Raw genomic sequence first — 27,992 nt, 5'->3', positions numbered from 1 at the left:
GAAATGACGGACACGTGCAAGTGGATGTCTGCTTTGAATTCAATAAAAGCAGTGCAATACATTCCATTTAAATCGTGTTTTAGTTCTGGACTGCATTAGCGGGAGCCATCAAGGATGTATATTCACCAAAAAAATGACCACCCAATCCCTTATATCTGTCCCAATCCATTGGCCTATAAGGTCTATATTTAATTTGCAAATAGGCAACTTATGTTGAACTCAATTCGTCACATTTTAATGGTCTTGTTGGGATTTTTTGGCAGAGGGTCGAATGGGGCAACCGGGAAAAATGCGACACATTTTAAAGTTATACCCCACAAACCATCCCCCTTATCCCACATACACACGGCACAGGTTGGGCTCCCATAATATTTACTTTGCCACAATGAAATACAATGAGCAAGTTTTGGCGTCGATGCAAATGTCTTAACCTTTAATAACAATGGGCATAACGTGCTCACCGCAATTTTTCTGGGTGAACACTTTATATTGTAATGACATGTGTTCATTTGCCAAATGTGTCAAGTAAATTAAAAAAATGCTTAATAAACCAAACAAAGCCATTAAGATGCAATGCTTAAAAAAAAGCATTGCACAGTAAGTTATTGTCTTGTCCATCTGATAACAAAGGAAAGACGAATCATAGACTCAATGCCTCATTCATATCCAGGATCAACCAACCACCTTAGCCACTTGCACCAGTTGGTAATTATGAATGACACCTCCACGTTATCATCATTATTACTTCGTGACTTTTTTAAAGCACATCAACAACAAAGGCGACACCTTCCAATTCCGATCATGCTCAACCCAAGTTTGCAAGGCTGAATCGACCTTAAAGTGCAGTTGTTAAAAGTTTATTTCTTGCATTACGCACTATGCATTCTTTCGTTGTAAGTGAAAGTCGAAAATAAATGTGATTACTTGTCGTTTGTATCGATGCCCAATAGCAATTGATGTCCCCACATTATTAAACTGATATACGGTCTTTTTTGCGCATATACAGCATAAACACAGGTCTTCACTTTTTCAAAAGTTTTATAGAAAAAGCCTTGCAACATTTTGCGTTTTATAAACAGCATTTTTTTTTTGCATTCAGTGATGATCTGATAGATAGTGTTTGTATGCTATTTTTATGGGTTGCAGAAAAAACACATCCACACACATGAACACAAACAAGAAGGGGCCCACCCACAGTCTACGATAGTAGATGAACATGTGGACAAATGGTGCGGCAGTTGCCGTACCTTTATGTTCTCAAGAGTATTCGGCTTTCTACACATTACATCCGTTTGGCGAAAGGACAGATCGCACAGTACACATTCAGTTTCGCAGCGGCTGGTAACATGCAGAATGAGGCAAGACGAACGGAAACGAAAGTTTTAAAGGGCACTTTTCCTGCAGAGTGACGCTATTCACCGGCAACAGCACGCGAAACATGACCCTGTCGGTTTAAGGTGAATGCCAACTATAGTTTGCTTGCATTAACAGTACTGTGAGCAAAATAATGATGCTTTGTTTGATATCACCAAACTGGTGGCAGGATGCACTCCAATTTTTTTTCTAAATGCACACAGTGTAAGCACCAGGTAAAACAAATAGAAAATAAACCACCGAAGAAAAGAAAAAGAACGCCCATAAAAATTAAGTCCTGCAAACAAAACATAAATTGTATAAACAAATCAGTACATTTATTCAGGTGCACAGTTTTGCCTGGCTGAAGAGCAGTAAAAGTGTGCATGCCATTGAGCCAGGAGTTCGAACAGTGGGATCCAACTATGATGAATTATTTTACACACTGGGTGTGGACAACATTGCTATGAGGATATACAACCCGACAATACTGTTACCGTAAGTGCAATTAAATTCAACGCAGCCATGCCTATTGCCAAGTAAGCTCCGTGTTGCACTTAAAGCTGTTGCACCTCAGATGGCTGGGGCAGCTATGGCTGTACAAACTAGAGCCTTTTATCAGTGGACGTGGAAGTCGGAAGGAGGGGCCTCGAAGCCAAACATGGAGAACAAAATCACGTGACCGGGCGTCGTCAAAAAACTAACCAAGGAACACCACGCATGCAACAACATGGACCCGAGACGCGATGTTGGTACGGAGCAATTCGCTTCTCTAGCGTCAGTGATGGGGGGAGCTCGTAAGGATTAAAAGGGTGGCGTGGGGGTGGATGGGCGGTCACTGGGCCTGGTGCATAACGGGCCGATTCGAAGTCCCACTGATGGATAGAGCAGGTCAGGGGGGTGGGCGGGGGGGGGGCCTAACTGGTGTCCATGGTGTCCTGTGCACCAGAGGAGGCGGCGTCCTTCTGGATGCTCTCGAAGATGGCGGTGAGCTCCTGACTGGAGCTGATCTGGGACTGGAACTCGCTCATCAGGGGGCTCTTCTCCGCCTCGGGGATCGTCAGCAGCGCCGCCACAGCGCGCATCGCCGAGCGCTTCAGCTCGTCCTGTTTCTCAAACTCCTGCTTCACCGAGTTCGCCTTCACCTGCGGCGCACATTCCAGACATGACGAGCGTGAGGGGGGGGGGGGCAACGCACATTGCAAAGCCCGAGTGGGGACATGGTGATTAGCAATCGAACGATCTCACGTTTCAATTGTTGGCGGCTGGATAATTGAATCTTTTATAATATAACATTAGACTCGGGACGCTGCCTATTTTGCTCCCATCGGCTATGAAAGTGAGTGTAATATTATCACAACTCCATTTACAAGTACAATGGATATGATGGTTCCCAACAGCCAAGAAGAATTGTTAACTCATTGCATTGGATGGACCAATACAAACAAAAACAAATCCATTGCAACGATTAAAACTGGGATGATTTCGTCGATTAATTGGCAAAAAAAAAACGTCGTTTACTCGTGCCCCTTGAATAATGGCAGCCGCCCACAATAAACATGCCTGCAGAAGGTGGGAAACCCCCAACAAACCAAGCCCAGCACGATGTGACTGATGTCGATGATATAAACAAAGTTCCGACCATCGCCTGCCACCCAGCGGCATGTGGAAACTACGGCGAGACCATTTCTGAACATTTTTACATGTTACCTAGTTAGTCGAGTGATCAAACCAATACTCGTTCAGCATTACTTAATAGTTTAATAGCCCAGCTCCAGTGATGCTCAATTTCTGCGAGCTGACAATTTGCATTGCTCACCGATACCACTCCCTGCTTGTGAGCGACTCCCTGACCAAGACAACTCACCAATGCATCATCGATAACTTCGCTGCCAGCTCAGACAATGCACCGACCCACTTTGTGTATCGTTAATTTCACCACCGTTGCCGAGAAACCCACCTTGTTGGTGCAGGTGGCGCGAAGGGGCTCCACCAGACGGTCAAGCCGCTGCAGCACGGCGCTGGGGCACAGTGTGGACAGCCTCACCAGCATCAAGAAAGTCAGCATCTGCATGCGGCGGAGCGAAACAAACGGCTTACAAAGAGCTGCACACAGACTTCCGATTAGCGCGGTTGGCTACGTACGGTGCGAAAGTTCAACATATATACATGCGGTAGACAAGTAGCACACGACACGCATTTTGTGAATTGTGAAAACTTCCAATCACTAATATAATGAGCCAAGAATGTCTGTGTAACGAGCGTGACGTCACTCCACATCGACCAGCCCCCCTAATTAATAATCATGAACAGGTGGGGTCCTCCACATAGGGACCCCACCCCCCCCACCGTGCCCAAATTCCCAAGATCAGTAATAGAATAATGTGTGGACTGAGTGGATAAAAGACCGAGGGGAGGCCTGGAAACTATAGTCTGACAACCCCTGATAAGAATAACGAAACTCACCTTCACTGACTAAACAATGATGCAGCATTACTGGACAACAAATTTAGAAATGTAAATACCAAAAAAGAAAATCAAAAGTGCCTTGATGTCGTAGTGGTCCTTCAGGCCGTCCTCAACGTGGTTGAGGAACTCGAAGATATCCAGGCGATCGAGGCAGGTGTCGAGCAGCGTGTACATGCACTCAAACGCTGCCTTGCGGATGTCCAGACCGTCATCCACCGTGTGCTTGAAGGGACCCATCTCCACCTGCATGCACAACATGGCAACATAAACACAACGACAAGAAGCATAATAAACAATCACGCGAACGCCGGTCATCCTGGCCGCAGCGGCTTTTGGGAAGCCATTGAACAAAGACCGTCACTGCATCGCGTGTTCGGATGCGCTTCTGCGGTCGTCTGGAACGCTGTTCACTTCAGATATTAAGCACTTTTAAACCTAGATTGAAAACGAATTTCTTTAAAACTGCTTTTTGTGTTCATTGTCAAAAGAATTTCAACGTACATACATACCTAGCTTCCATGGACAGCCAACGGAAGTCAACTCAAGTGAACTCAAGTTGGTCTAAACTCAAGTTGAATGACAACTCGAGTCGGTCGAACAAAAAGAAAGTGGCATTCCTTTTCCAGGTTACCCATATTTTCCTTCAGTTTGTATTTGTGACGAGTTGTCGCACCTCTCTGATGAGCTCCTTGCGGACTTTGGTTTCATTGTAGAGATGCGGCAGGATGCAGTCGAGCAGGTCGCGGATGAGAGACGGCTTGTTGTGCGCCGCGGAGTTGAACGTGACAAGGGAAACGCGACGCACGTTGAGGTCCTGGTCCTCCAGTGTCTTCAAGAAGTCGCCTTTAACGGAGAGCGGTCACCAAGTCAGTGCACAGCTGCACGCATGCTACGTCTCGCTTGTAAAAATAGAAATGTTTTAACCTTTTGGCAATCCACTGGTGAATAGACAACCTCCATATTCAACATGAAGTAGAGAGAATTTATTGGTAGTTACCAGTCACGAGGCAATTTCCAAAAAAGAGTGGTTTACATAAACTTATGCAAACCATGCCTCTTACACCTCAGCGATGAAAAAAAAAACAAATTAACTTAATTTTAGTTCATCTGCATTAAAATTATGAAAATGTGCATTTATAATTTCATCAGAAATATCCAAGAACATTAATCTCCATGCATTGGAAAATGCAATCGTTGAATATTTTCCGGATATACTCTTTTTTTTGCCCACGAGCGACGCAGACAGGCGGGACCCCGCATTGTTTACCGATGCAGCTCTTTAGTAGTGAGTCCACAGCCTGTGGCTGGTCAGAGATGGTGAACTTGACCGCTGTCACGACGGTGCTCCGAGCATGAGCTGAAGCTGGTCATGAAAAAATCCGGGATGAGGGAGAAGAACGCACACAATTCAGCATTTGGGTGAATAGTTTAAAATCAATCATTTTCAAAAAACATTTTCCACATTTATTAGGCTTGACAGGTATGCACGTGGCTCAAAAGCATTTAAATATCGACCGTGCCAAGTAGCGCGATTTTCTCGGAAGGAATTCTAAAAAACCAGTCGAGGAAACTGAAATTGAAGCCCTGCACTCGAAAAGTTTGCACGTGAGCAGCATCGCAAGCAACGGTGCACGTCGTACCGGACGTGAGGTACCCCTTGAGCCGGGGTAGCAGCGTGGCGGGGTCGATGAGCGTCAGCTTGCCGAGGCACTCGGCCACCACATTCCTCGTGCCCTCCTCGGCGCACTCGCAATGCTTGAAGAGCAGCGCCCAGATGTCTTCCACGTACGGCTTCAGCGACGCCACCTGTGCCGAGCTAATCACCTCCTTAAAAAGTCAGGGATTTGCAAATAAAGGAGAAGACTAACATTAGAGGGGGGGGGGGGAGGTGCAGCGCCTGCTATGCCGGCTGGAACAATGCAACATCAGTTCGGCAAGTGTCAGAAATTCCATATTATAATGAAATGCCAATTGGCAGTCAAGTAGGGTTGTCGGTCCTGAATACTCCATAATGCTTCCAAAAGCGCACAGTAAAATTACAGTTTTATTTAATTTTCCCAACCCCCATAGAATTCTCTTTAGTCTGGAGATTTATTATTGCATTCAACGTGGCACATTTTCACTGAAACGAGAAACTGTAAGTCACCCGATGCGACTGTGCACCATTCCTTACCAGGAAAAAAGTTAAAGCAACATTGTGAACTACTTTGTTGTTTTCAAAAGTTCAAAATTTGTGTTGGCTATGTACATACATACAAAATTAGGCTTGCAATTGAATACCAGTTCTCGAACATCAAGGCTGCCGATGAGAATTTGTTTTTAAAAATAGCTATCTTTGGACAATGAATAGATTTCCAAGGAATTGGATGCTGGCAGTTGATTGAAAACTAAGGCTGGCTCACTTTGAATTCTGAGCAGTTATTTTCATCGCTTGGCCTAGTAACTTTAAGCGCCGATGCAAAATATGTCGCAGTGAGCATGATTTACAAGTCATGTTCACGGTGACCCCCACGTGTTGCCTTGCTATTTTAAAAGCCAGACAGTGGCGCGTCTTGTTTTGCGCTCTCGGAGGTGGAAACAGAAACTGCTTAATGCTGCTCAACTTGCTCAGTTTATAGTCATAACGACAAACACATTGCTACCTTTCTATTTGCACTGCGATGATGAACTTACATTGCGCAGGTACTAAGAACAGGAAAATAATCAACAGTATGACAAGATATTTTTAGGACAACCCATACAAGTGTTTGTGAAATTTCCTCCACTACCACTGTGATTCCTTCCTCCGCATCTCCGATTCGCACGGTTGGATACGTACAGCTGGCGACGTACGGCGTGAAAGAAGTTCAACATACATATAACATTAATCACCGCTGGATGTCTCTTTATACCAACACTACTCCTTGTGGTCTTGCGAAGCTACAATTCATCTTACTCCTGTACGTTAACAGGTCTCATTGCTCCATCTGCGCAGTGGTCATCCTCAAGTATTTTGTTTCTTTGGACCCCATTCAGTCACTATTTGGTATTCTTCTTCTCCTCGTATTCCCACCACCAGTAAAATGTTTATCCAGTGTCGGGCACGCAATGATGATGATGTGGCCCGGTCAGCATCCCTGGCGAGGCCTTCCACGGTGCATAGCTCCTCCAGGAGTCGAAAGACCAAGAAGATATGCTCTAAGGTGTTTCACCGCAGTCACGCATGTCAGAGTCTTTAGAGTACCCCCACTAACACAATAAGCTCTCTATAATTATCAGATGCAAATTATATTTTTTCTTGCAGAGAACAGAGCACACCAATGACCAATTGATCATGGTACAGCTGTTTGGAGGCTAAAAATAACACAACTATGAACTGCCCGTCACATGGTTTATATTTAACCTACGGCCAAAAGACTTCATTTCGTAAGGCCCGCGGCCACATGAGTTGCATTCAAGGCCTGCAAACAATATTATTCCATCACTGCAATCATGTTATCCACACTAACCAGGTACGAGAGGCGAATATTTTTGACACTGTTGCTAATTTTAGTGCACTAGTTATGTATGGTGAATTTCTTTCGCACCGTACGTAGCCAACCGTGGTTATCAGAGGTACGAATGGCTTGTGTTAATGTGTGGAGCCAAAGGTGAAAAAGTTGTACTCGGCCCTCGGTAAAGATAAGTTTCCCCACCCCCGCTTTAAGGGGATGGTCTGCGGGATTGTTTGGGGTGGTGCAGGGCGAGTGATTCCCGTGTCCCTCGATGACCTCACCTTCAGTGAGTGCAGCAGGAGGTACTGACGCTTGGGCTGGCTGCCGATCTCCTGCAGCACGAAGGGGAGGTACTGCTGCAAGTTGCCCACGCTCACGTTGCCGAGGGCATATGACGCCGCCGACTTCACCTCCTCGCTGGGCGACGAGAATGCCTCGAGCAGCACGGTCTTGAGGTCACGTTGAGCACTCAGGTCCAGGTGCCGCCCGATCTCGCCCAGTGCCAGCAACGCGAGCAGCCGCACGGCGTCGCTCGACTTGGGGTTGCGTACATCTTGCACGAACTGCGCCGTCACCGACGCTCCCTCCTGTTTCCGTAGGAACACAAATTGGTCACGGGTGCTTGGGATGGCCTAACAAGGACTGTTTAATTCAGTGACGAACAGAGATACCAGCACTCTTGTCATTGACAAGGGTGATGGTTTTGCTCAAAACAATGAAGTGGATATAAAAAAAAAATTACATAAAAAATATCATTATCACTACTGTTGACCAATCACATTTCGCACGCGCCGCAGGGTTTGTCACAAACAAAAATACTCGATTTCATTATCGATGCCATGACTCTTGAAATCAAAGAAAAAATCTACAAACTATAACCATAACAACAGCCACGAGTCATTTTCCACTAAGTTATGGTGATGTCACCACCATCCGAAAACGCACACACACACACACAAAGACACGGAGGTAGTTATGCAGACTTGCCTGCGGGCAGGCCACGGTGAGTGCCGCCACGCACTTCGCAATTGAATGGAAGGCCTGCTTGTGCAGCGCCGGCGTCGAGGCCAGGGTGGCCCCTCCGGGCGACGCTGGCGAGGCCGGGGAGACGGGAGACACGGCCCCGCCGCTGGCCTGCGCGTACACGGGACCTGTGAGGAGCCGCAGCAGCTCCAGGTAGCCGAGGCTCGTGGTGCGCGTGGCCACGAGGGCCTGGAAGAAGTCGAGCACGGCCGAGAGGGCGCCCCCCTGCAGCAGTGGAGAGCGCACCAGCCCGAGCACCTGCGCGTGGGACGGTGGTGGACGGTGGGTTGTATGGTGGGGGAGGGAGAAGAAAAAAATCACAAGCATTCATGAATAATGGTAATCAAATTACATACAGGCGGTCCTCGGACCTATGTCAGGTTACGTTCCTAGAAAAGGTGCTGTAAGTCGAAATTACATAGGTCAAGACCGGTTTTTCCCAGAGAAACAATGATACAATAAGGGGTTACGTTTGTGTCCAAGGGTCAGGTATGCAACTTTTTAGATACGAATACAAGTAAAATATGTAGTAAACTACAAATCTCATGTAAAGTACAATAATAGTGTTTAGAAAGTTCTTACCTTGATTCTGGCTTCCGATTTCAGAGTTTGACCATCCACTCTCACCAAATTAATCACTTTTCCCTTAACTTAAAATGCATTGGCCTTTTTCTGCTACGTTGCTTTTCAACACCATCTCAGAGACCACTGACCTTCCCCATTACCAGCCAGTTTTAAGGATGAAATGAAGCAAAAATGATTAAAAAGTCACTAACAATGATGCAGAGAGCTTTAGCACCGGAGTCAGGAGGCAGACCAACTAGGCGACGTACTGTATATTTGTTTGTTTGTGCCCAGCACTGGCGCTCGAGTCGGCGTCGTGCCCTAAGTGCGGGTCACAGAAATGAATGTTTGTTGCATAAGAGATCGAACAGATATTGGAACCAAAAAAAAAATTCCTAAAAGCTTGAATCGAGCCAAACTAAGCGTAGGGCATGAGACCATCAACCCACACCGACCAGCCTTCCCGGCCGCTGCTCGGAGGGCTTCTTTCACGTGCCGGCTCACCAGTGACGTTTAAACATTTCTTCAGCCCAAATTCCACACCGACAACTTCAAAAAGCTCACGTCGCCCCACAGACCTGGTTGAGCACAGCGCCGCTGACTTTGGTGAGCACGGCGGGGTAGACGCGCGCCAGCGTCGTGAGGAAGCCCACGGCGAGCTGCGACACGTGCATGTCACTCTCGCTGATGAGCGGCGGCAGCTCCTGCAGCACCGCCTCCACCATGGGCGCCGTCAGCGAGTCGCTGTAGTGGCGGATGAGCGCATCGAGCGCCGACAACGTCGCCAGCTTGAGCGCGCGCTGGTTCTTGCGCAGGAACGACGCGAGGATGGGCACGCCCTCGGCGAGCACGGGCCGCAGGTCCGGCCGCAGCGGTGAGCTCGCGACGAGCGTGAGTGCCTTCACCGTGGTGAGCCGCGTGATCTCGTTCTTGAGGCGCTCCAGGAAGATGTGCAGCGTAGCGGCGAGCTCGGCACCCAGCCCATCACCCAGGTTGCAGATGATCTGACCCATGCACGCGATGGCGCGCTCCTTCACCTCCTGGTCGATGTCGGCCGCCTGCGGGCGGGCGGGCAGCGAAAGCGGAGGGAGGTAAAGAAGTTTGTGTTTGTTTTTGCTGCGCATCAGGGAGGACCTTTGATATCGCAGGAGCTACACTAATGCACGAGCATAATCTTATCGAGATGGTAGCATAGATATTACTAAAGCAAGAACCAATGCTCATTATAGTGCCTCCTTGCAGTGAAGTGGATGGATATACGGTGTTCCAAAATAATATTGGTGGATGCGCATGCCAAATGTTTCAAATTAAGACACTGTAAATTGCACTTCAGAAGCTCAACAATTGAACAGCATGCAAACCAATGTTCACTTGGCAATCCTAGTTAGTACTGGACAGTAACTCCTGGAGGCATTGGATCATGCGTTCCAGAAATGACTTGTGCTTTTTGCCGAGTAAAATGGCGCTTCTTTTCCTTGTTAAGCAAAACATCACACACTGGTTCATGAAGCCTGTCTTTGCCAAGCAAAAGTTTTCAATATAATAATGAACCTGATATCATTTTTTTTTTGCTAGACACTAACAAGTCCAAAAATGTGTATTTCTCTGCAAAAAAACACAAACATTATTGACCATTTGATTCAGCTTCTTATATATTTAAAGACGTACCCTCATTGGAAACCACTCAATTTAAAGATTCTGTTCTTCTTTTAGTAGAAAGAACAATAATTCATGAAACTTAATACTCTGAGGGAAGTTTAACACATAGGCTTGAGGGGAAGCTACTATATTTTACCGTTTTCGAATTAAGATTTGAACGCCATAAAATGCGTAATTTCCCCCTCAAAACCACTTGAATTGGAAGTCTCAACAAGAATAAAAGATAGAATAGTTGTCGCTTTAATTTGATTTGCTGTTGAACGTTATATCAAACGAAAAAACCCGCAATTTTATATTTTGAACGATTTCTGAATGACACGCACTTACGGGGCACTTAAAATCAAGATTTGGGAGCCTTAAAATGAAAAATATCAGATTTTCAGATGTTTCCTGTTGTTTGTGTCCTAAAAGCTACCTATGTGCCAAATTTCAGCTTTCTACCTTGTCGGGAAGTACCATAGAGGTTTTTGATATATACAGTACAAGGTATTTATTTATTTACATAGATAACAGTAGAAGCTGTAAACGGGCTGATATTGGGTCTTCACGAAAATAACCAGTGTTGTTTCAACAAAATCTTACCTTCAGTCTCTTCTGTGTGCAGGTGAAGATGTCTCGGATGTATGGTTTTGGATCAAACACTGGAGCCTTCACGGGCCTGGTCAAAGGATCTAATGGCCGGATAACCTAAACAACCCCACGTACACAAATGTAACAAAAGTCAATCACACAAACAGCATGCGTACACTATTCACTCATGCGAATGACACATTCATCACCATCGTCATCGTTGCAAAAAGCCCCTATATTAAGGGTATGAGATCTCAAACCAATGCTTTAATGATGTAACCTCAGCAGAGGCAAACATAGTCATTAGTGGATGTGTGACCAACAGCGCTGACGGGAGGGAGTAATCTCACACCTTCACAAGCTGCTGTGTGACCAGCAGGGCTTCTGAAGTGATCTTGTAAAAGGGGTCGCCCACGCATCCAACCACAGCCGGCACCAGCACCTTATGGAACAAAACCAATTGTGTCAATCAATCACAGTTGTAAAAAAAACACACAAAATCAATATCAAAGATTTTTTAAGTAAAAAATTGCAATGACCTAGTTTTAAGAAAGCAATTGCTTCTTTTTTTCCCATGGACATTGCACTTAGTCTCAAAACCTTTTCCGTAGGATCCTGCCTTGTGATGTTTGGCCTATTCCTTCCTAATGTTATTACAACTGCTATGCATGTGCAAGTAATTGGAATACCTGGAAAAAAACTCACATATAGATGAATAACACTCAAAAGGTCTGCATAGTTGTTTTTTTTACCCACTACTAACTCCTAGCCACCTCACTCTAGGATTGAGTTTTAAACATGAATGTGATCTAACAATCCTCCGTGTAAAGCGCTAAACCACAGGCGTGCGACACCATGCCTCTGAGCTTGGTGTTTTGGGCCTGTCTTCATCAAGATAAAAAAAACTGCCACAAGGCTGACATCAATTTATAAAAAAACACGATGAATCCATAATCAAACACAAACTCTTACACTCATCATACACAACGAAACGAGGCTGATAAAGAGTTTTGGTGTGGCACAGACATCAGGACTGTGCAGCGCGCGGTTCCCGGGCGCGTTGGCAGACGATACAAAAGCGTGAGTGTGCCAAGGTGGGCAGCAAGAGGACATGGATACCTTGACATGGGGGTGGAACACCTCGGGCGGGTGATGGCACAGCAGCGTGTGCACAAATGCCAGCGTATCGATCTTCATGTTGGAGGAGCTCGACTTGTCACTCAGCGAGAACACAATGCCTGTCACGCGCCACCGACAAATCGTAACAGTTAACTGGTCTGATGGAACACACAATATGCAGAATGCCGGTGCCTCAAGATACCTAGAAAACTACAATAACCTGGTTATTGTTGCTATGCTTGCCTGCATTGTGAATTTTCACCGTATTTATACTGCTTCCAATAACACTCTATGGTTTTTTCGGTAAAGTCATGTAGGTAAAAAAAATTAATAAAAATTAATTATATCACGTTTCGGAGGCAACACAAGCTTCCGTCTTCAGACAAGCTTATGTTGCCTCCAAAACGTCGTGATTTAATTTATTTTCTTTTTTTACCTACGTGACTTTACCAAAAAAACCAAAGAGTATGGACCCTTGCAGTCACGGAAACTTAAAATTTAGAATTATGCTTCCAATAAGTCATCGAATCTGTGGAATGAAACTTTAAAGAGATAGTTGAGATGAAAAAATGGCTCGATAAATAAAGTAGAATTACATGTGGGAGTAAAGACATTTAGTAAATGAGAACCTACACATGAGACTTACTTCAATGGGCTAACAACATAGTTACAACAAATGGAGTTCACGTATGAACGTATGGAATAAGGAACTGGCCAAATATCCCCAGCAGGCACATCATGAAAGTCCTGCGATTCATTTGACAGAAAGAAAATACATTTTGATTTAAAGCTTTCGTGACTGCAGGGATTCATATTATTGGTTCTTTCGGTAAAGTCACGTAGAAGGGAAATAATAAAATATATATAAAATAAAAAAATGTAAACATATTTTATTATTTCCCTTCTACGTGACTTTACCGAAAGAACCAATAATAGAAAGAAAATACTTTACATTGAGCTCTGAAAGCCAACAAGAGGGCTCAAAAGCATGCGGGTGACGTGATTACCAAGTAACACTGTAGAACGCATTTATAACGGTCCCCTTCCGAGACCATCTGCAAGTTGCAGGGTGGCGTCCCGGTCACCGCTGCATCTCGGAACGCGCAAGCGTTTCATCGTTAATTATATTTAGAGGCGGAGCGTTGCCGTTTTTTCAAGGCATTGTACTGTACTCTCCTCAGGAGAATTGTAGCGACACGGACGCACTCTACGATAGCTGGCGCCAAAATGCCTTCCCGCATGGCTTTTTACTTGTGATCAGGTAAACGTACGTAATTGCAACGGGAAAAGTTAAACAGAGTAGAAAAATGCATGCGGCTCACAGCAGGGTTGTGTCAAGCCAGCGCGCACGCGTGTTTACCTGGCACAAGTGCGGGCACGTGATCCGCCAGGGCCCCTGGAAGCACGTTCACCAGTTCGGTGAGCAGGTTGAAGCAGCCCTGTCTCGTCTTCACGCTCTTCTCCTTCAGCTGCTTGTGCAGCGCCTTCACGATGTTGGGCACCTACAGCGGGAACAACGCGCGGGCCGTTAAGGAGTGCCAACAACGTCAACTCGTCAGCCAGAATCAAACCACTTTTGCCGGGATGGAGGTCTTCCCAAACCGTCGCCATCTCACATTCCTGCGATTATTTAGCAAACCATCTGGCACCTGCACATAAGCGGATTTCATCGCTCCATCTCTGCGTTGGACATCCTCTCAGGTGAATACTGTTTTGGCTGCCGCTTCGTTATCCTCGACCACCGGAAATCAACCTTTCTAGCAACGTCTGTTACTCGTGTCCATTGTCATAGAGCATCAATGAGTCACTATTATTTAGCAAGAGCATGTCTGCAGTATTACCAGAACTATTTCAGACAATTGCACTTAGGACATAGTGCAGACAAATGAAGGGTTATACTTCATAGGTAACCATACCAAAAGACGGAGCCGCCTCCCACTTAACTGTCATTGATCAACCGTGTTACTTGCCAAAAGGGGAATTTAAGACCACTCAGAAACACAAACATGGACCGTTTAGTAATCTGCTCATGTTATTCATTATAAGGACAGAATAAATAGAACTGATGTACGCATGTTGAACTTTTCAAATATTTTCAGCATTTTTGTGAAAAAAAAGATCAGGCACCTCTTCATAGCACTCCAGTACATGTTGTATCAAAACATATGGGAGTGCATGCGACATCAACCAATATAATTCAAACATAGCATTACCACATCACCTATGTGTCCAACTCGTTCATTGCGTGGACTCCTACTACTATTTTTATTTTACCAGGCAAGGGGACCACTAAGTCTCTATAGCTCTTTTCAGAAGCAACCCGACCACAAACGATAGCTCAACGAAGTAGCTTATTGCGTGGAAATGTATAACAGCCAAATGCTCTAAAAGCATGTTTCTAAATGTGGAGGGAAAAGCCGGAGGGCCTGGAAAAAATCCATGCGACCTACAGGAAGAACACGCAAACTCCAAATATACAGGCGTCAGGGTCAGGATCGAACTCGCAACCCTCCTGTATATCAGGGTGAGGGAGTCAACATCTCGCTACCGCTGTGACATCAGTGGCACGACGATGAAGACACTGCTCAAGTACTGTAGTCGATAATCAAACTGGTGCCTCTTGAGCTGTGCTGGCCTGGTTCTGTACAGCTCAGTCAAAGTCAAACGGAGGTGCATACAAGCTACAGAGGTGTAGATGAGGGCAGAGGGGGTTCACAGGACCTGGTTCTGCAGCATGGTGAGTGGAGTGTCGCTTTGGTCCATGGCGTCGGGGTCGTTGAGCCAGCCCTGCACGGGCCTAGTCTGCTTCAGCAGGGAGAGGAACGCGTGGAAGATGTCCGCTTTCACGTTCTCCTCGCGCTCCTTGAAGCGAGCGATGAGCGCCGGCGACACCGTGCGGTAGAACTCGGGCAGCATCTCGTGCCTCGTGCTCAGCACCGCGTCCAGGCACTTGGCAGCCGCGCGTCGCACCTTCCAGCTCATGTCGTCGTCATCGCTATACTCGTCTTCGCTTTCTGAAATAACAAACAAAAAACCAGCAAGAATTGTCACAAGCCATTGCCAGTATATGAGAGGGCCAGGCGATATAAGTAGAATAAATGATTTTTGTTTATTTTGTCCGTTCAGAGCGTTGATTTTTAACCCTTTGTGCGCGTTTTCTATTGGTACTCTGGTTTCCTTCCATATGCCAGTTATTCGTAAGATTGGTCAAGATTCTTGAGTTAGTGAGGCCCTCTCTCCCATGTTTTCCTACCGCAACTCCCACCCCCCAACCGCCTTGTACCAAAAGTGTAGCCCTTCACCATGGCAAGGTGGCTTGTGGTCGCATTTGGATGCTAAATACATTTTAATAGCAGTTTTCTTCTAAAATAAAAAAGCATAATTATTGTCGCCAAATGACATTTGTGCAGTGTATATAGATGCTGTCACATGAAGATTCTTTATTATTCTAAAATGTTGCTAACTGCACTGTATCGGTGGTATATTCAACTGTCTTGCAGCAACTTTGCTTGCAGAAGTAGGGCCCTACTTATGTGGAAACAGATGTTCACAGTTCCTGTCTGCATTTAATTAATAGTGCATTTCAACAAATTAGCACCCTAATTATATAAGTTGCTTAACTTAAAATAGAATTAATAAAAAAAATCATGCATAGCTCTGTCAATCCATTGCCTCCCCATGCCCTTTCAATGATTGGGGGTTGATTTAACCATACTTCAAACTGCTCACCACAAGTTGAAGAACGGATCCCAGGCCCAGTTCAGAAAATCACTCGCCACTGATGTCAACTGGACCAGGCAATTGAACTGAGGTCAATCGATTTAGAGTGCAGCGTGATGGCTACAAAACCACTCTCCCCCCCATCCCTCCTATTTGTTTACCCTCGACGATTTAAGAGAAACACGTGCGTACAGTTCTGTTAAAAGGAAGTATACAAATTAATAGGGCAGGTCTTTTATACCAAAAAACACATGAGCGGAAAAGTTAATTCTTAAAGGCAGATCGAGTGTGGTGTTTTTATGACAACTCATTTACAGGTGAACTTTGATTAAATTGGTTGTTCACCTAAAACTTTCAATCTTTCTCATGCACCTTACCCTGATCCTCCTCCTCATCCGCCCCCTCAGACTCCATGGCATTCTCATCGTCCTCATCGTAGTTGTAGTTCGGGTCGTAGGTCAGGTACTTGAGGCAGAGTTCGATGATGACCGGCACATGGGGCGACACCTCCTTGGGGCACCTGGTGCCAGGCGAGGTGGGACACATGGAGAGGAATTTAAACGCGAGCACCATCAACCATTCAAACTGATTTTTACACTCGTGACCCATGCGTGAAAATTGTGCGTGTCGGTATTGATTAATTAGAAATTATGGCAATTATGTGCAAATATTATCTTAACATTTAAGGCTTTTAAATGTTATTATGAATCTGATGTATCTAAGGAACTTATAGGATTTTACCACCAAAACAAAATATAAAGAATTACTTCTAGCCACGATTAAAGAAAACTGAAATTGTTTGGGCACAAAAAGGAATCCAGAAAACTAATGAAAACCATCCTGCATGGCACCAATGAGCAGACTAGAAAACCGCCAGTAGATTTGGATTCGGAAAATCACAAAAAAACATCTGATCCGTGAGGTTGATGACCAGAAAAGAGGGATAATGACCAAAGCTGCCAAAATGGTTCCCTACCAACCACATAATTAGGCTGGTTATGGGAGACAGATTGGAGGATGAAAACTATATAATGGTACTGGAAGGTTAATGGAGAACAAAACTATAAAAACAAGTCAATAAAAATGAGAAGCAATAGCAAGAGATGATCAAAAGGAGACGAGAGAATTCATTCTAAAATCAAATTGCGACCCTGAATCTTGACAATGCATCAGCTCGCTGAAAAAGGATGACTCATGACAGGTTTAGAGAACCCGTGGACGATCAAGACAACCCAACCATCTCACCTTCGCACGAATGACTCGAAGGCCTGGATGCAATACTCCCTCAGCTCATCATCCTCCACCTTGCAGAACTTCACAATCAGAGGAGTGATCTTCTCCAGGTGCTCTCCTGCACACAAAAATTGTACGCACTGATTTCGAGTTGGTAGTCTTTGAACCTTTACTCCACGCTTATGTGTTGTGACTGGATCTATGTTAATGGTTCCAGTTTTGTGCTCAATGTGATACAACACAGTGGCAGCCAAAGAAGGGAACAACACCTGAGAGTACGTTCACGTGGGAGATGGAGCAATACAATTATTTGGTGGGCAGGAGCTATTTGAATTGTTGCATTGCAAGACCATTACAGATTGCGATGGCTTGCAGAGACCTTTATCCAGCAGTAGATATATCATGGCTGCTTATGATAAGCTAAAGATTGACTACATGGGTCTCTAGCTAAAGCGGTCAAAATGTCAGCTCATTCCAAAGATGCATTGCACGTAGATTAAATTACCGTGTCAGCGCTATTGTCAGGTCAAGCACTGATTTCCGGGTGAAAGCAAGTCAGGGTCGACATGCACAACGTGACCTCATCTGCTCCGCTTCACCACACACACCGAAGCCGCGTGAAAATTCCCTTCAAGACCGGGCAAGCCGCAAAGGCCGGCAACAACGCTCGACAGCGCCGACCATTTCGAGCACGGCGAACCCTGACCTGTTGGCGGCGTAGCCGAACACACAAATCACCCGAGGCGTACATCAGGAGCACCCCTTGGTTGGACCAGATTTCCCCCCCCCCCCCCCGGTTTCGTACCAACTCTGTGGCCTGCCTGTCGGCTGATGGCAGCGATGCACTGGATGTAGGTGCGCGTGGTGGACGTCGACTCGTTGCGCGCCAGTTCGGCCAGCAGGTGCTCGGTGAGCTCGGCGAACAGGCCGTGGCTGCACACCATCACGAGGTGGCCGAGGGCGATGATGGCCCGCTTGCGCACCGCCAGCCGGGGGCTCGTCAGCTGTGGCAGCAGGCAGGCGAGGATCGACTGGTGGAAGCTCACCAGCAGGCCGCCCAGTCTGCGCTCCGCCACACCAGGCACGCACGCGAAATGTAAAAACATTCACAGCCAGTGCAACGCGTGTGGGGAATTTGCAACAACTGGTATCGCGAAATCAACCGGCTCAAGCTCATTACAAGAGGCATACTATTATCACAAATGTGGGAAGACGTGTTGTACAATTGGATTTGCTATAAGCTGTGTAACAAATGTTTTTTTTGTTCCTGGGAAGTAAGTGTTATTTCCTAATTGCTTATGCCTCACAAGTACAGAAAATGACTATTCTTCCGCACAAACTTTGCTTTTGTGATCAGGACAGTGATATTTTGAAATGTACCTATTTTCTAGAACATTCCAGATATAATCAGTGCAGAGTAAACTTGGAGTAACTTCTAGAACATTCTAGAACTTTACAGTAAGAAAATAGTAGTATACATACAGGGGCCTTAAGCCCACCAGAAAATAGTAGTATGCATACAGGGGCCTTAAGCCCACCAGTTCAGTTGAGTTCCAGCTGCCTAAGTGGATACATATCTGAATTTTTCTGAAATGGCATCAAGAGGCTGCAAGCATCCGGCAGATGCATTTTGCTATGTCTGCGGCCAATTTATCAAGACAAGAGCGAAAAAGTACTAAGTGGAAGCATCTGCTAAGATGTGCGAGGCCTACAAGGCATGTTTCGGCATGCCTGTCGGGGATCAAGACAAACCCTGGGCACCTCATTTCACCTGCGAGCAATGCAAAAAAAAACTCTGGAAGGTAAGATGGACAATCATTGCTCGGAATTTGATGCTATTAAATTTGTTAAAATAAAAAAATAGTAAAAGTTAATTTAAAAATGTTTTACAATGTTCAATGCTATTGAAAAAATATATCATGTATGACAAATGTTGCGAGAATCTCTTACACATTAGTCAAGGGTGAAGTAAATGTATTTTTGTAGGATGGTACAGAGGGGAAAAGAGAGTCATGAAGTTTAATTTGGAGGGAACCCACTGAACACTCAAGCAACTGCTACTTCTGTATGGTGGACCCTTCCAAACGTCGGACTGGCAAGAATGCACCTGCTATCACATATCCGGACCTTCCTTCATCCTTTGCCCCGGTGCCACACTGCCATGAGCTCCCCGTACCCACTCCTCCGGAGAGAGAGCAGCCGTCTTTAGAAGCAAGTCAGAGAGCGAGGAAGACGTTGTAGATCCAGATGACAATTTCAGAGGTGGAACTGAGGAGAGAAACCCATACTACCAACTAAAAAGTCCTCACCGATTTGATCAGAGATCTTTGGTCTCGCCAAGTCCAATGCCGAGCTTTTGATGTCTAGGCTCAAACAGTGGAACTTGTTTGATGAAAGTGTGCAAGTTGCAGATCAGAGGGAGCGTCACCAACCTTTTTGCAGCTTCCTCACCCGTAAAGATGGGCTCTGCTTCTGCCATAATGTGACCAGTCTGCTAGAGGCAAATGGAATCGCCTGTAACCATAATGAGTGGCGCCTCTTCATTGACAGCTCATCCAGGAGCCTCAAAGCTGTGCTGCTCCATAATGGTAACATGTACCCGTCTCTTCCCCTGGCTCACTCGATGCACCTCAAAGATGATTACAACAGCATCAAGATCTTGCTGGATGCCTTGAAGTATGACGAGTATGGCTGGGAGGTCATCGGAGACTTCAAAATGATGGCATACCTGGTGGGTCTCAAAGGCGGTTTTACCAAGTTTCCTTGCTATCTTTGCATTTGGGACAGCAAGGACACTAAGGCGCACTACCACAGGCGGGACTGGCCACAGCGGACCGAGTTCTCTGTGGGGAGGAACGTCAAGTTGGAGCCACTGGTGGACCCCCGGAAGGTGCTGATGCTACCACTGCACATCAAATTGGGCCTTATGAAACAATTTGTCAGAGCTGTAGATAAGGAGTCGGCAGCCTTCAAGTACCTTCAAGACTTCTTCCCTAAGCAGTCTGAGGCAAAGGTCAAAGCCGGTGTCTTCGTCAGACCACAGATAAAGAAGATCCTGGAGTGCAATTAATTCCCAAAGAAGATCACAAGTGAGGAGAAAGCAGCTTGGAACAGCTTTGTCGCAGTGGTTTGGGGCTTCCTGGGCAATCACAAGGTCGAAAACTATGTGGAGCTGGTTGAGACTCTGGTGAAGAACTACAGCACAATGGGCTGTAGGATGTCCCTCAAAGTCCATATCCTTGATGCTCGTCTTGATAAATTCAAGAACATGGGAGCGTACTCAGAGGAGCAAGGCGAGCGCTTCCACCAGGATATACTGCACTTTGAACGTCGCTACCAAGGACAGTATAAGGAGAACATGATGGGAGACATTTGGGGGCTGATTCGTGAAAGTGATTTGCAGTATCATCGTAATTCTCGAAAAACTACTCACTTCTAAATCTTTTGTAGTCATTTTTGCATTACTTTAGTATAAATAAATGTTAATTTTGATTCATGTTGTTTTTTCTGACTTCATGTGAATGAAAAAGGACAAATTTGCGCGTTTTCTCATTGAAAATAGGTACATTTCTAAATATCACTGTCCTGGTCACAAAGTAAAAGTCTGTGGGGAATAATAGCCATTTTCTATACTTTTTAGGCATCAGCAATTACAAAATAACACTTAATACCCAGGAACAAAAATTGTGTTACATAGTTATGAAGCTAAACAAGTGTTACTTTTGACCACCAAGGGTCATTTTGCCAAGAATACATCTCAGATTCCCACCTTGTGGATGGTTGCCAATCAGTGCTGCCAAGAATATGCTACTTTTTAATTCTTATTTTTAGTCACTCTAAAACTATATTTGCTTCAGAGCTGGCCTAGTGACCCTTAAATAATTAGTTTAAATCGGTCATACATCTTGAGCGCAAAAATAATAATACAGCACATTGTTTCAGTAGTGGCTATGACCAAATCACCCAAATGCACCCGATCTCATCAGTTTACAGACGCTAAGCAATGTTTAGCCTGGATAATGCTTGTAGGGATTACAAACATGCCAAATAGCGTGAAAGCTGCAGGGTTGAATTAATTTGTGTGCTGCAGAGGGCAGTGAAGCAAGCAGTTATATGCTCCCCTATCTCTGCTTCAAATCATCAGCAACCCATACCAACCGGTGTGATTAAAAATGATCAAATAACCCCCACCGTGAGGCCTTCATCCTGCAGTGGATTGACTAAGGGCTTTACACTATCTTCGCAACGATTGCCTCCTGCAACATTCAATGCCAAAGCCACAGCCAGTGCTGGAAGACATTTAGTCTGCTTCATTAGAGATGCTTCGGCACCTGCTCAGCATGTCTCCCATGATGTCTAGAGCCTCCAGCTGCACCGGGACATCCTCCTGCTTGCCGATAGCGCTCGTCAGCCGCCCTGTGATCTTCTTGCACACATTGGCTGCCAAGCTGGACCCTACACACACGCAAAAAAGAAAATGGTAATTGGTATTACAGGCTATTGGGGAAAGTGCTGTTAGTGAGAATCCAACAAGGCAAGCACGGCACGCAAAGGGGTTGGTGGTTGCCAGAACCACACTCAACCGCCGCCTTTGACTCCCTCGTGCAGATGTTTACACATTGCACCAGGTACTCATTTGAGGCTGAGTCGACCAAGGGGAGACCCTGGATAAGTTCAAATATTCACCACCGTTTTTGGCCTTGAGCGGGAATCCATTGCGCCACCGCTCACCAAGATATACACGCATGCAGATACAATATTGTGGAACACATTATCATATCTTTTAACAGATAAAGACTGGCCAAAATGTAGTTAGCAAGCATATGAAAATAATCTCACTTAAAATAGAATACATTCTTTTTCCAGGAAAGCCTCAGTTGAGTGTCGAAATTATTCTTCAGAATTGTTTACGTGCATCTATATTCACGGCTATTACGTGACCCACCGCTGGAGGCCGGAGGAAGCTCACTAATGACAGTCTTGAGGCCAATGCTGGAGATGTCCCTCAGCTGCTCCTTGTCAGACAGCATGTTGGAGCAGAGGGTGTCCACGATGGTCTCCACTTGGTACTCCTTCACCTTGCTTACCAGCGGGCCGAGGCTAAAAGGCACACGACACCCAGACAGTGAGAGCACGATTGACTTGATTAAAAATGTTGGCACCACTGCTCATGATCATTATTAACAATGATGCATCGGCCATCCAATGCTACAGTGGTAAAGGTGCAGTTTAGCAACTGATGACAATGCTAGCGGAAGGGCTTTAAAGAACCCCAAGGAGCTCTAGAGGGCCCCACTAAAGGGTTTTCTTGTCCTAATCTTTCACGCTCACCAGACGTCTTAGGAGAGATGGAGTGCACACTCTACCCCACCACGTGATCTGCTGATCGACTGTGGTTTACCCATTTATACTACAGGGTGGACAGAGATGGGGGGTGGGTAATTTAAGAAACGTGCCCATTATATCGACTGCTGTACCAAAAGAGCGAATCAAAAAGGCGTCCTCTGGATTGCAAAGTGCAGTGCTCACCCAAACACCACGGCAGCATCCTGTTACGGTGGATGTGGTGAAAAATCGTTTTCTTATTTTAAAACAAGTGACAGCACAGTTCGTACCATTTCACGGCCAGGTTCTGCACCTCGCCATTCTTGTCCTCCAGCAGCTTGAGGAGCATTTTTACCACCTTCCGCTCACTGTCATCGTCCAGTTTGATGGAGTCCTTCTGCAGCTCCGACATCAGGTCATTCGTCGCCATGAACCTGCCAGACAAAAAAATTTACTCAACGCTTAAAACATTACACTCTCTTTACAAGGGTGGTTCCCAATTATACAGTAGTAATGTATGTGCAGTGCAGGATGCTGTTTACCATCTGTGAAAAAATATGGTAATGTTGTGGTAAAAAATATGCTAAATCAGGCATGACTAGGCTAGACGATACATTTTTGGGCAGAGAAATGTTAAGGAATTAGAACAAAACTATGCAAACAAAATTCCTCCGCAAAAAATCCTGACATGCTTGACTATTCAGAAACAAAATCAAATGACCATATTATATACTCTGTAGGTTGCCAAGAAATTGTAACGTGTTGATATTCATTGGTTTGTTGCTAGAGTAAAAAAATTCAAGTAGAATAACATAATAGCATGGAAATTAGAGCATTTTCAGACTGTCCCATGCAATAATTCATTTATTGTACTTTGCGTGACTATCATATATTTGTACTGTTTGTTGGTGTAATGTTGTTACCAGCCCTTACTGGACATCTGTGAAAAGAGCTTTATAACTCAGATTCCTCCAGTATAAATAATCAGATTTCATAGTTCAATGTTACAAAAAGTTATTAAGGTAAAAAAATACTTTGCAATCAATTCAACCACAACTGTTCGTGAGAATTGAGGCTTGGATCAGTACATTGCATCAGTATACTGCGAATGGAGTTATCTGCCCCAAGAAATGTATACTTACACTTAAACATTATATGCACAAAGAGTGTGATGAAGCTGATTAAAACGGAGCAATCCTAACCAAATGAGTTGCTCATTAATTGTGATATGTTAACCAATGTATCTCCAGATAAGAGTTTACAATTTATTAGAACCGACTAGATTAATCATATAAAAATAAATGATATATATAAATGACAGCTGTAGAAGTGTAGAAGATACAGTGAATAATTAAATGTGGTTTACATTTTCAGCAAAATACAAGCATGACAGAATGGAGTGCCACTCGTGAAAATAAATCAGACGAAGGGCCACTGGTACAGTGTGTCTTTTGCAAGGTAGACCCGTTTGAGATACAAAATACAAGATGCACAACTGGAAGGAGATGAAATAGATAAATGCACAGACAAATTAACTTCTAATGTGAAACAATAAATTTAATTACATGACTAAACTTCAAGTTTCGAAACGTCAAAAGATTAAAAGTTACCCTCATCATACAATTACAGAAAGCAACCTTTTGGAAAACAGGCTGCATCCAATACCGCAAATATGTATAGGAAGTGGCTATCATTGTTGAACAGAACAGTGGTTGAGTCAGCAGATCCTTTACCTTGAGTAGGTGACAGGCCCACAGAGACAACACTTTCACTGAAAAAGATTTGACCTACTTTCATATAGAGCAGCAGCAGCGTTGAGGACAGAAGAGAATATATATAATGTTTCAAGCAATGTATTACTCTGACAAGGGTAGGACTAACAAGGCATTGGAAATATTAATTGGAGGCTTATGCGACGGCTGCATTATCCCCCCCAGGTCTCTAGGTGTTTTTTATTAATTTATTTCCTGTGGTCAGTAGGCTGTCGGGATACTTAGCAGTACAGTAGAGCACTAACTACATTTAAGAACAGCCTACTTATGGGGATATTGGAACAGCGATGCTCAATCTGAGCACTTGTCAACACTTAGCGCAGACAATATGCTCTGCTCAAAACTACCAAGAATTGCAAACCCCCGATTATAGCCATTCATATAAAAGATCACATTGCGTAAGGCATTACAATCCTTTGCATTTGACTTGTAATGGATTTTATGAAGTCCTCAATGATCGACCAATGCGAATGGAAAGCTAATTGCAGTTGTACATTAAACATGGCCAACTGCAGCCAAATCAGAATGGTACTTGACCCACGGATCACAGCAAACATTGAGGTGGGTAGCAGCCAGTAAAAAATTAAGGGCCTTGCAATGGTCCATTATAATGAGTGTCACCGTTTTATTGCAGTCTGCGGATTCAGGCATGCTTTAGAAACACGGTGCAATACCCTATACAATATTAGGGTTGTTGGGTTGAAATTCTATAGCACAAGCGACATTTAATGATGTCCATACGGATAGGTTGGCACACGCCATGAGAATATGGAATTTCCGCAAATAACTGTGACCTCCGGTGTATATAATTGCATAGTACTAATAAATTATCGTAGGTATCATCGAATTTCTATCAGATTTTTTTTATCACATTCCATTAAAGGCAAACTACTTGGTTCACTCATGGGGTTCGTATATTAATATATGCGTAGCACGATATTTAAATTAATTTACATTCCTAGGCTGACCCTTGCACCGTGAATGAACCCCTGCCAGCATTTAAGCGTCGCCTTTTGGGCACCCACAATTTAAAAGTTTGGTTTTCAAATTGTCTTGTTATCGTTAAAAGCATAAACTTGACTGTATCTTTCTTAACTTTGGAGCTTTCGTGACTGCAGGAATTATTCTTTGGTTCTTTCAGCTTAAGCATTTTAGAAGACCATTAACATTCACATGTCACTCATTCACGGACGACAAAATGTTTAGATTGAGCACACATATACAATAATGGCCTATTTAGAAAATAAAAAAGTTCAGTGTCCCTACAATCAGGCGAGCATGGGCTGCCACTCGTATCCGGATTAGAAAGTGGCATTTCCACGTTTCTGTGGCAGCACCAGCCTCCCCATAAGACAGGTATAATTGTGTACGTGAGGTATATTATAAGCAATATACTAAAACTAAGGTCACTGTCTTTCTGCTCAAACGAGCATTGGGGGAGATTGATGATCTAATGCATCGGCCCTGGTGCAAGTTGAAATTCCACATTGCTATGACGGACGCTGTTTTAACGACACGGCAAACCACGATTGTATTCGTGTACAATATTGTAAACGCACTGTAATCAGGAAAGCCTAAGCATCGACTGCAGCAGTGTAAATCTCCATCCTTGGCCACGGCACAGCGGTGGAAAGTAGATTTCTTTGGTGAGGGGGGCACAGTCTATCCATACGCCGGCCACTGAACTAACACCACGCAGTATAAAACACACTTTACTCTACGAGGGTTATATGTCAACAGTGCACGTTCACCACTATTAAGCGAGGCATCCCAAATAGCTGACCCGCCCCTACTGGGGACGTCTGTGTAAAAGAGCTCCATGGTTCATCGGATTCCTCCGGGGAGAACACGGAATGCGATAACATACGATGTCGTGATTATGGCAATGATATAAAATATAGCGTCCTATGCCGGGGTGCAGTTTATCGATCAACAACACCGTCGTCACACGGACGTGAAGTATCAGAGAGTCCTGTGTCTGGGGTAGTAATTACACACTGCTTCACAAGTATAGAGATCATGGCTCTCAATGGCAGAGCTCTTCAGCTATGCGGCAGTTGTATTCTATCCACGTGTCTATGGACAGGACGCAGGCCTGAAATAAGCACGCTGGCCCTTACCAGTGGCCCTTGCATTCGTACCATTCAAAACATTGATGTTTTATATTCCACAATCCTATGACGGGGCCAAGGTAAATGCAAAAACGCACGGGGGCATTTCCACGGGCAGGAGTAGAGCGGTGGCGCAGTGGTTATCGCGCTGCTAAACGACGAACCCATCGATCCAGTTCGATTCCTGGCCCGTGGCTAACGTGAGCGGCGAAGTGATATCTTGGAGCGGTCTTAGGCTCCAGACTGTATAACAATTTGGTCAAAAGACTGCCCACGACCGGCACGGCGAGGTCGGAGGCCTTCATCAAACACCAGCAGAGTTCGTGTCAAATGGCTGCACTGTACTTTCCTAGGCGCGACAGTCGAAATTCCAAATTTCCAATCAAAAGAGATCAAGTCCATCCATAAACAAGCACATGTTTGTTGCAATCGGACCAAAAACAACACGCATGCCCCTTTAAGACACCGATTTAACAAATAAAAACAACCCCGACTCTACATTTCTATCGCGGGCGCCATGCAATAACCGCAAGGCCGGTAGGGTTACTACTGCACTTGCGCGCGGTAATGGTACAGTAGGACACACACACACATTAACATAAATACATTAGTTCTTTCGGTAAAGTCACGTAGGATAATACAAATTATAAAAAAATTCTCACGTTTCGACTGCAACACAAGCAATCATCATCAAGTGTGAAATCCACAGCAAGATATTTTTTTATATTATATTATTTATTATTTCCCTTCTACGTGACTTTACCGAAAGAACCAAGAAGATGAATCCCTGCAGTCACGAAAGCTTTAAATTAAAAAATAAAACAGTCCACGAATTGGTCGCTGTTGTTTACCGCTCGTCGTTTTGCTGTCGTCGTTGTCGCTGTTATTATTATTGTTGGGGGGGGGGGGATAGAAGCAAATTCTCTCGGGTCGCCAACCTGAAATCCTTGTCACTGGACGTCATCTTCTCCAGGAGGTTGGAGATGTGGTAGGAGACGCTCGTCATCTTGATGCGGTGTTGGCGGCAGTGGCAGCAGCGAGCGGGTCGGGGGGGCGGGTGGTGGGTGAGGAGTTGAATGCCTGGGGGGTGGTGGGGGTAGTGGTGTGGAGTGTGGGGGTGGCGCTGCTACTGCTGCTGCTGATTTTGAGCGACGCGAACAGAAAAGAGTCGACGAGGAGGAAAAGAGGCGAGAGGGGAGGGAGGGCTGGAAAAAAATATATCGAAGTCGTACAAAAAAATATATCGCGGCTTATATGCGTCGCCTCTATTATGTACACGGGGCTGCGCGGCGACTCTCGTTCCGTGCGTCTGCGAGGCTAAGAACTAAGAAGGCGAGAGAGGCGAGAGAGGCCGAGCAAGGCGGCGGCAGCGGCGGCGGCGGCGGCCCCCGTCTCTCTCCTCGCCACGAAGCCCGCACGCTCGATCCAAAATGGCGACGGGCGTCCCCATGGATATAGCGCGAGGGCCCGGGGCCCGCGTGACGTCACTCGAGCACACCGCGCAGGACGTCACGCGCGAAAGCTCGAGTGTCGTCACGCTCGAGGCTCAATTGTCGTCACGCTCGAGCCCACCACGCGTGACGTCACGCGCAAGGAGCGAA

At 45.2% G+C, this 27,992-nt stretch overlaps 1 protein-coding gene across 1 annotated transcript; it reads right to left on the bottom strand.

Annotated features, from left to right (window-relative positions):
* Positions 1-25: 25 nt before the first annotated feature.
* LOC133351753 (cullin-associated NEDD8-dissociated protein 1-like) lies at positions 26-27,850 on the bottom strand. The gene is made up of 21 exons (XM_061567227.1): positions 27,330-27,850; positions 22,799-22,942; positions 22,129-22,283; positions 21,515-21,638; positions 17,989-18,245; positions 17,196-17,301; positions 16,328-16,470; positions 14,952-15,244; positions 13,591-13,732; positions 12,231-12,349; positions 11,464-11,553; positions 11,124-11,228; positions 9,461-9,940; positions 8,283-8,576; positions 7,577-7,882; positions 5,463-5,649; positions 5,090-5,185; positions 4,496-4,665; positions 3,901-4,065; positions 3,314-3,421; positions 26-2,498 (listed from the first exon to the last, which is right to left on the bottom strand). Exons 1-21 carry the CDS (start codon positions 27,395-27,397, stop codon positions 2,271-2,273), a joined length of 3,780 nt encoding a protein of 1,259 aa, XP_061423211.1. The 5' UTR covers positions 27,398-27,850; the 3' UTR covers positions 26-2,270.
* Between the last annotated feature and the right edge of the window lie 142 nt (positions 27,851-27,992).

The sequence above is a fragment of the Lethenteron reissneri genome, chromosome 38, assembly GCF_015708825.2.
Source record: "Lethenteron reissneri isolate LAM-NWPU_2019-01 chromosome 38, ASM1570882v1, whole genome shotgun sequence".
NCBI lineage: Eukaryota > Metazoa > Chordata > Hyperoartia > Petromyzontiformes > Petromyzontidae > Lethenteron > Lethenteron reissneri.
The sequence above is the reverse complement of the archived record's forward strand: the minus strand, read 5'-3'. Positions and strand labels throughout refer to the sequence as shown.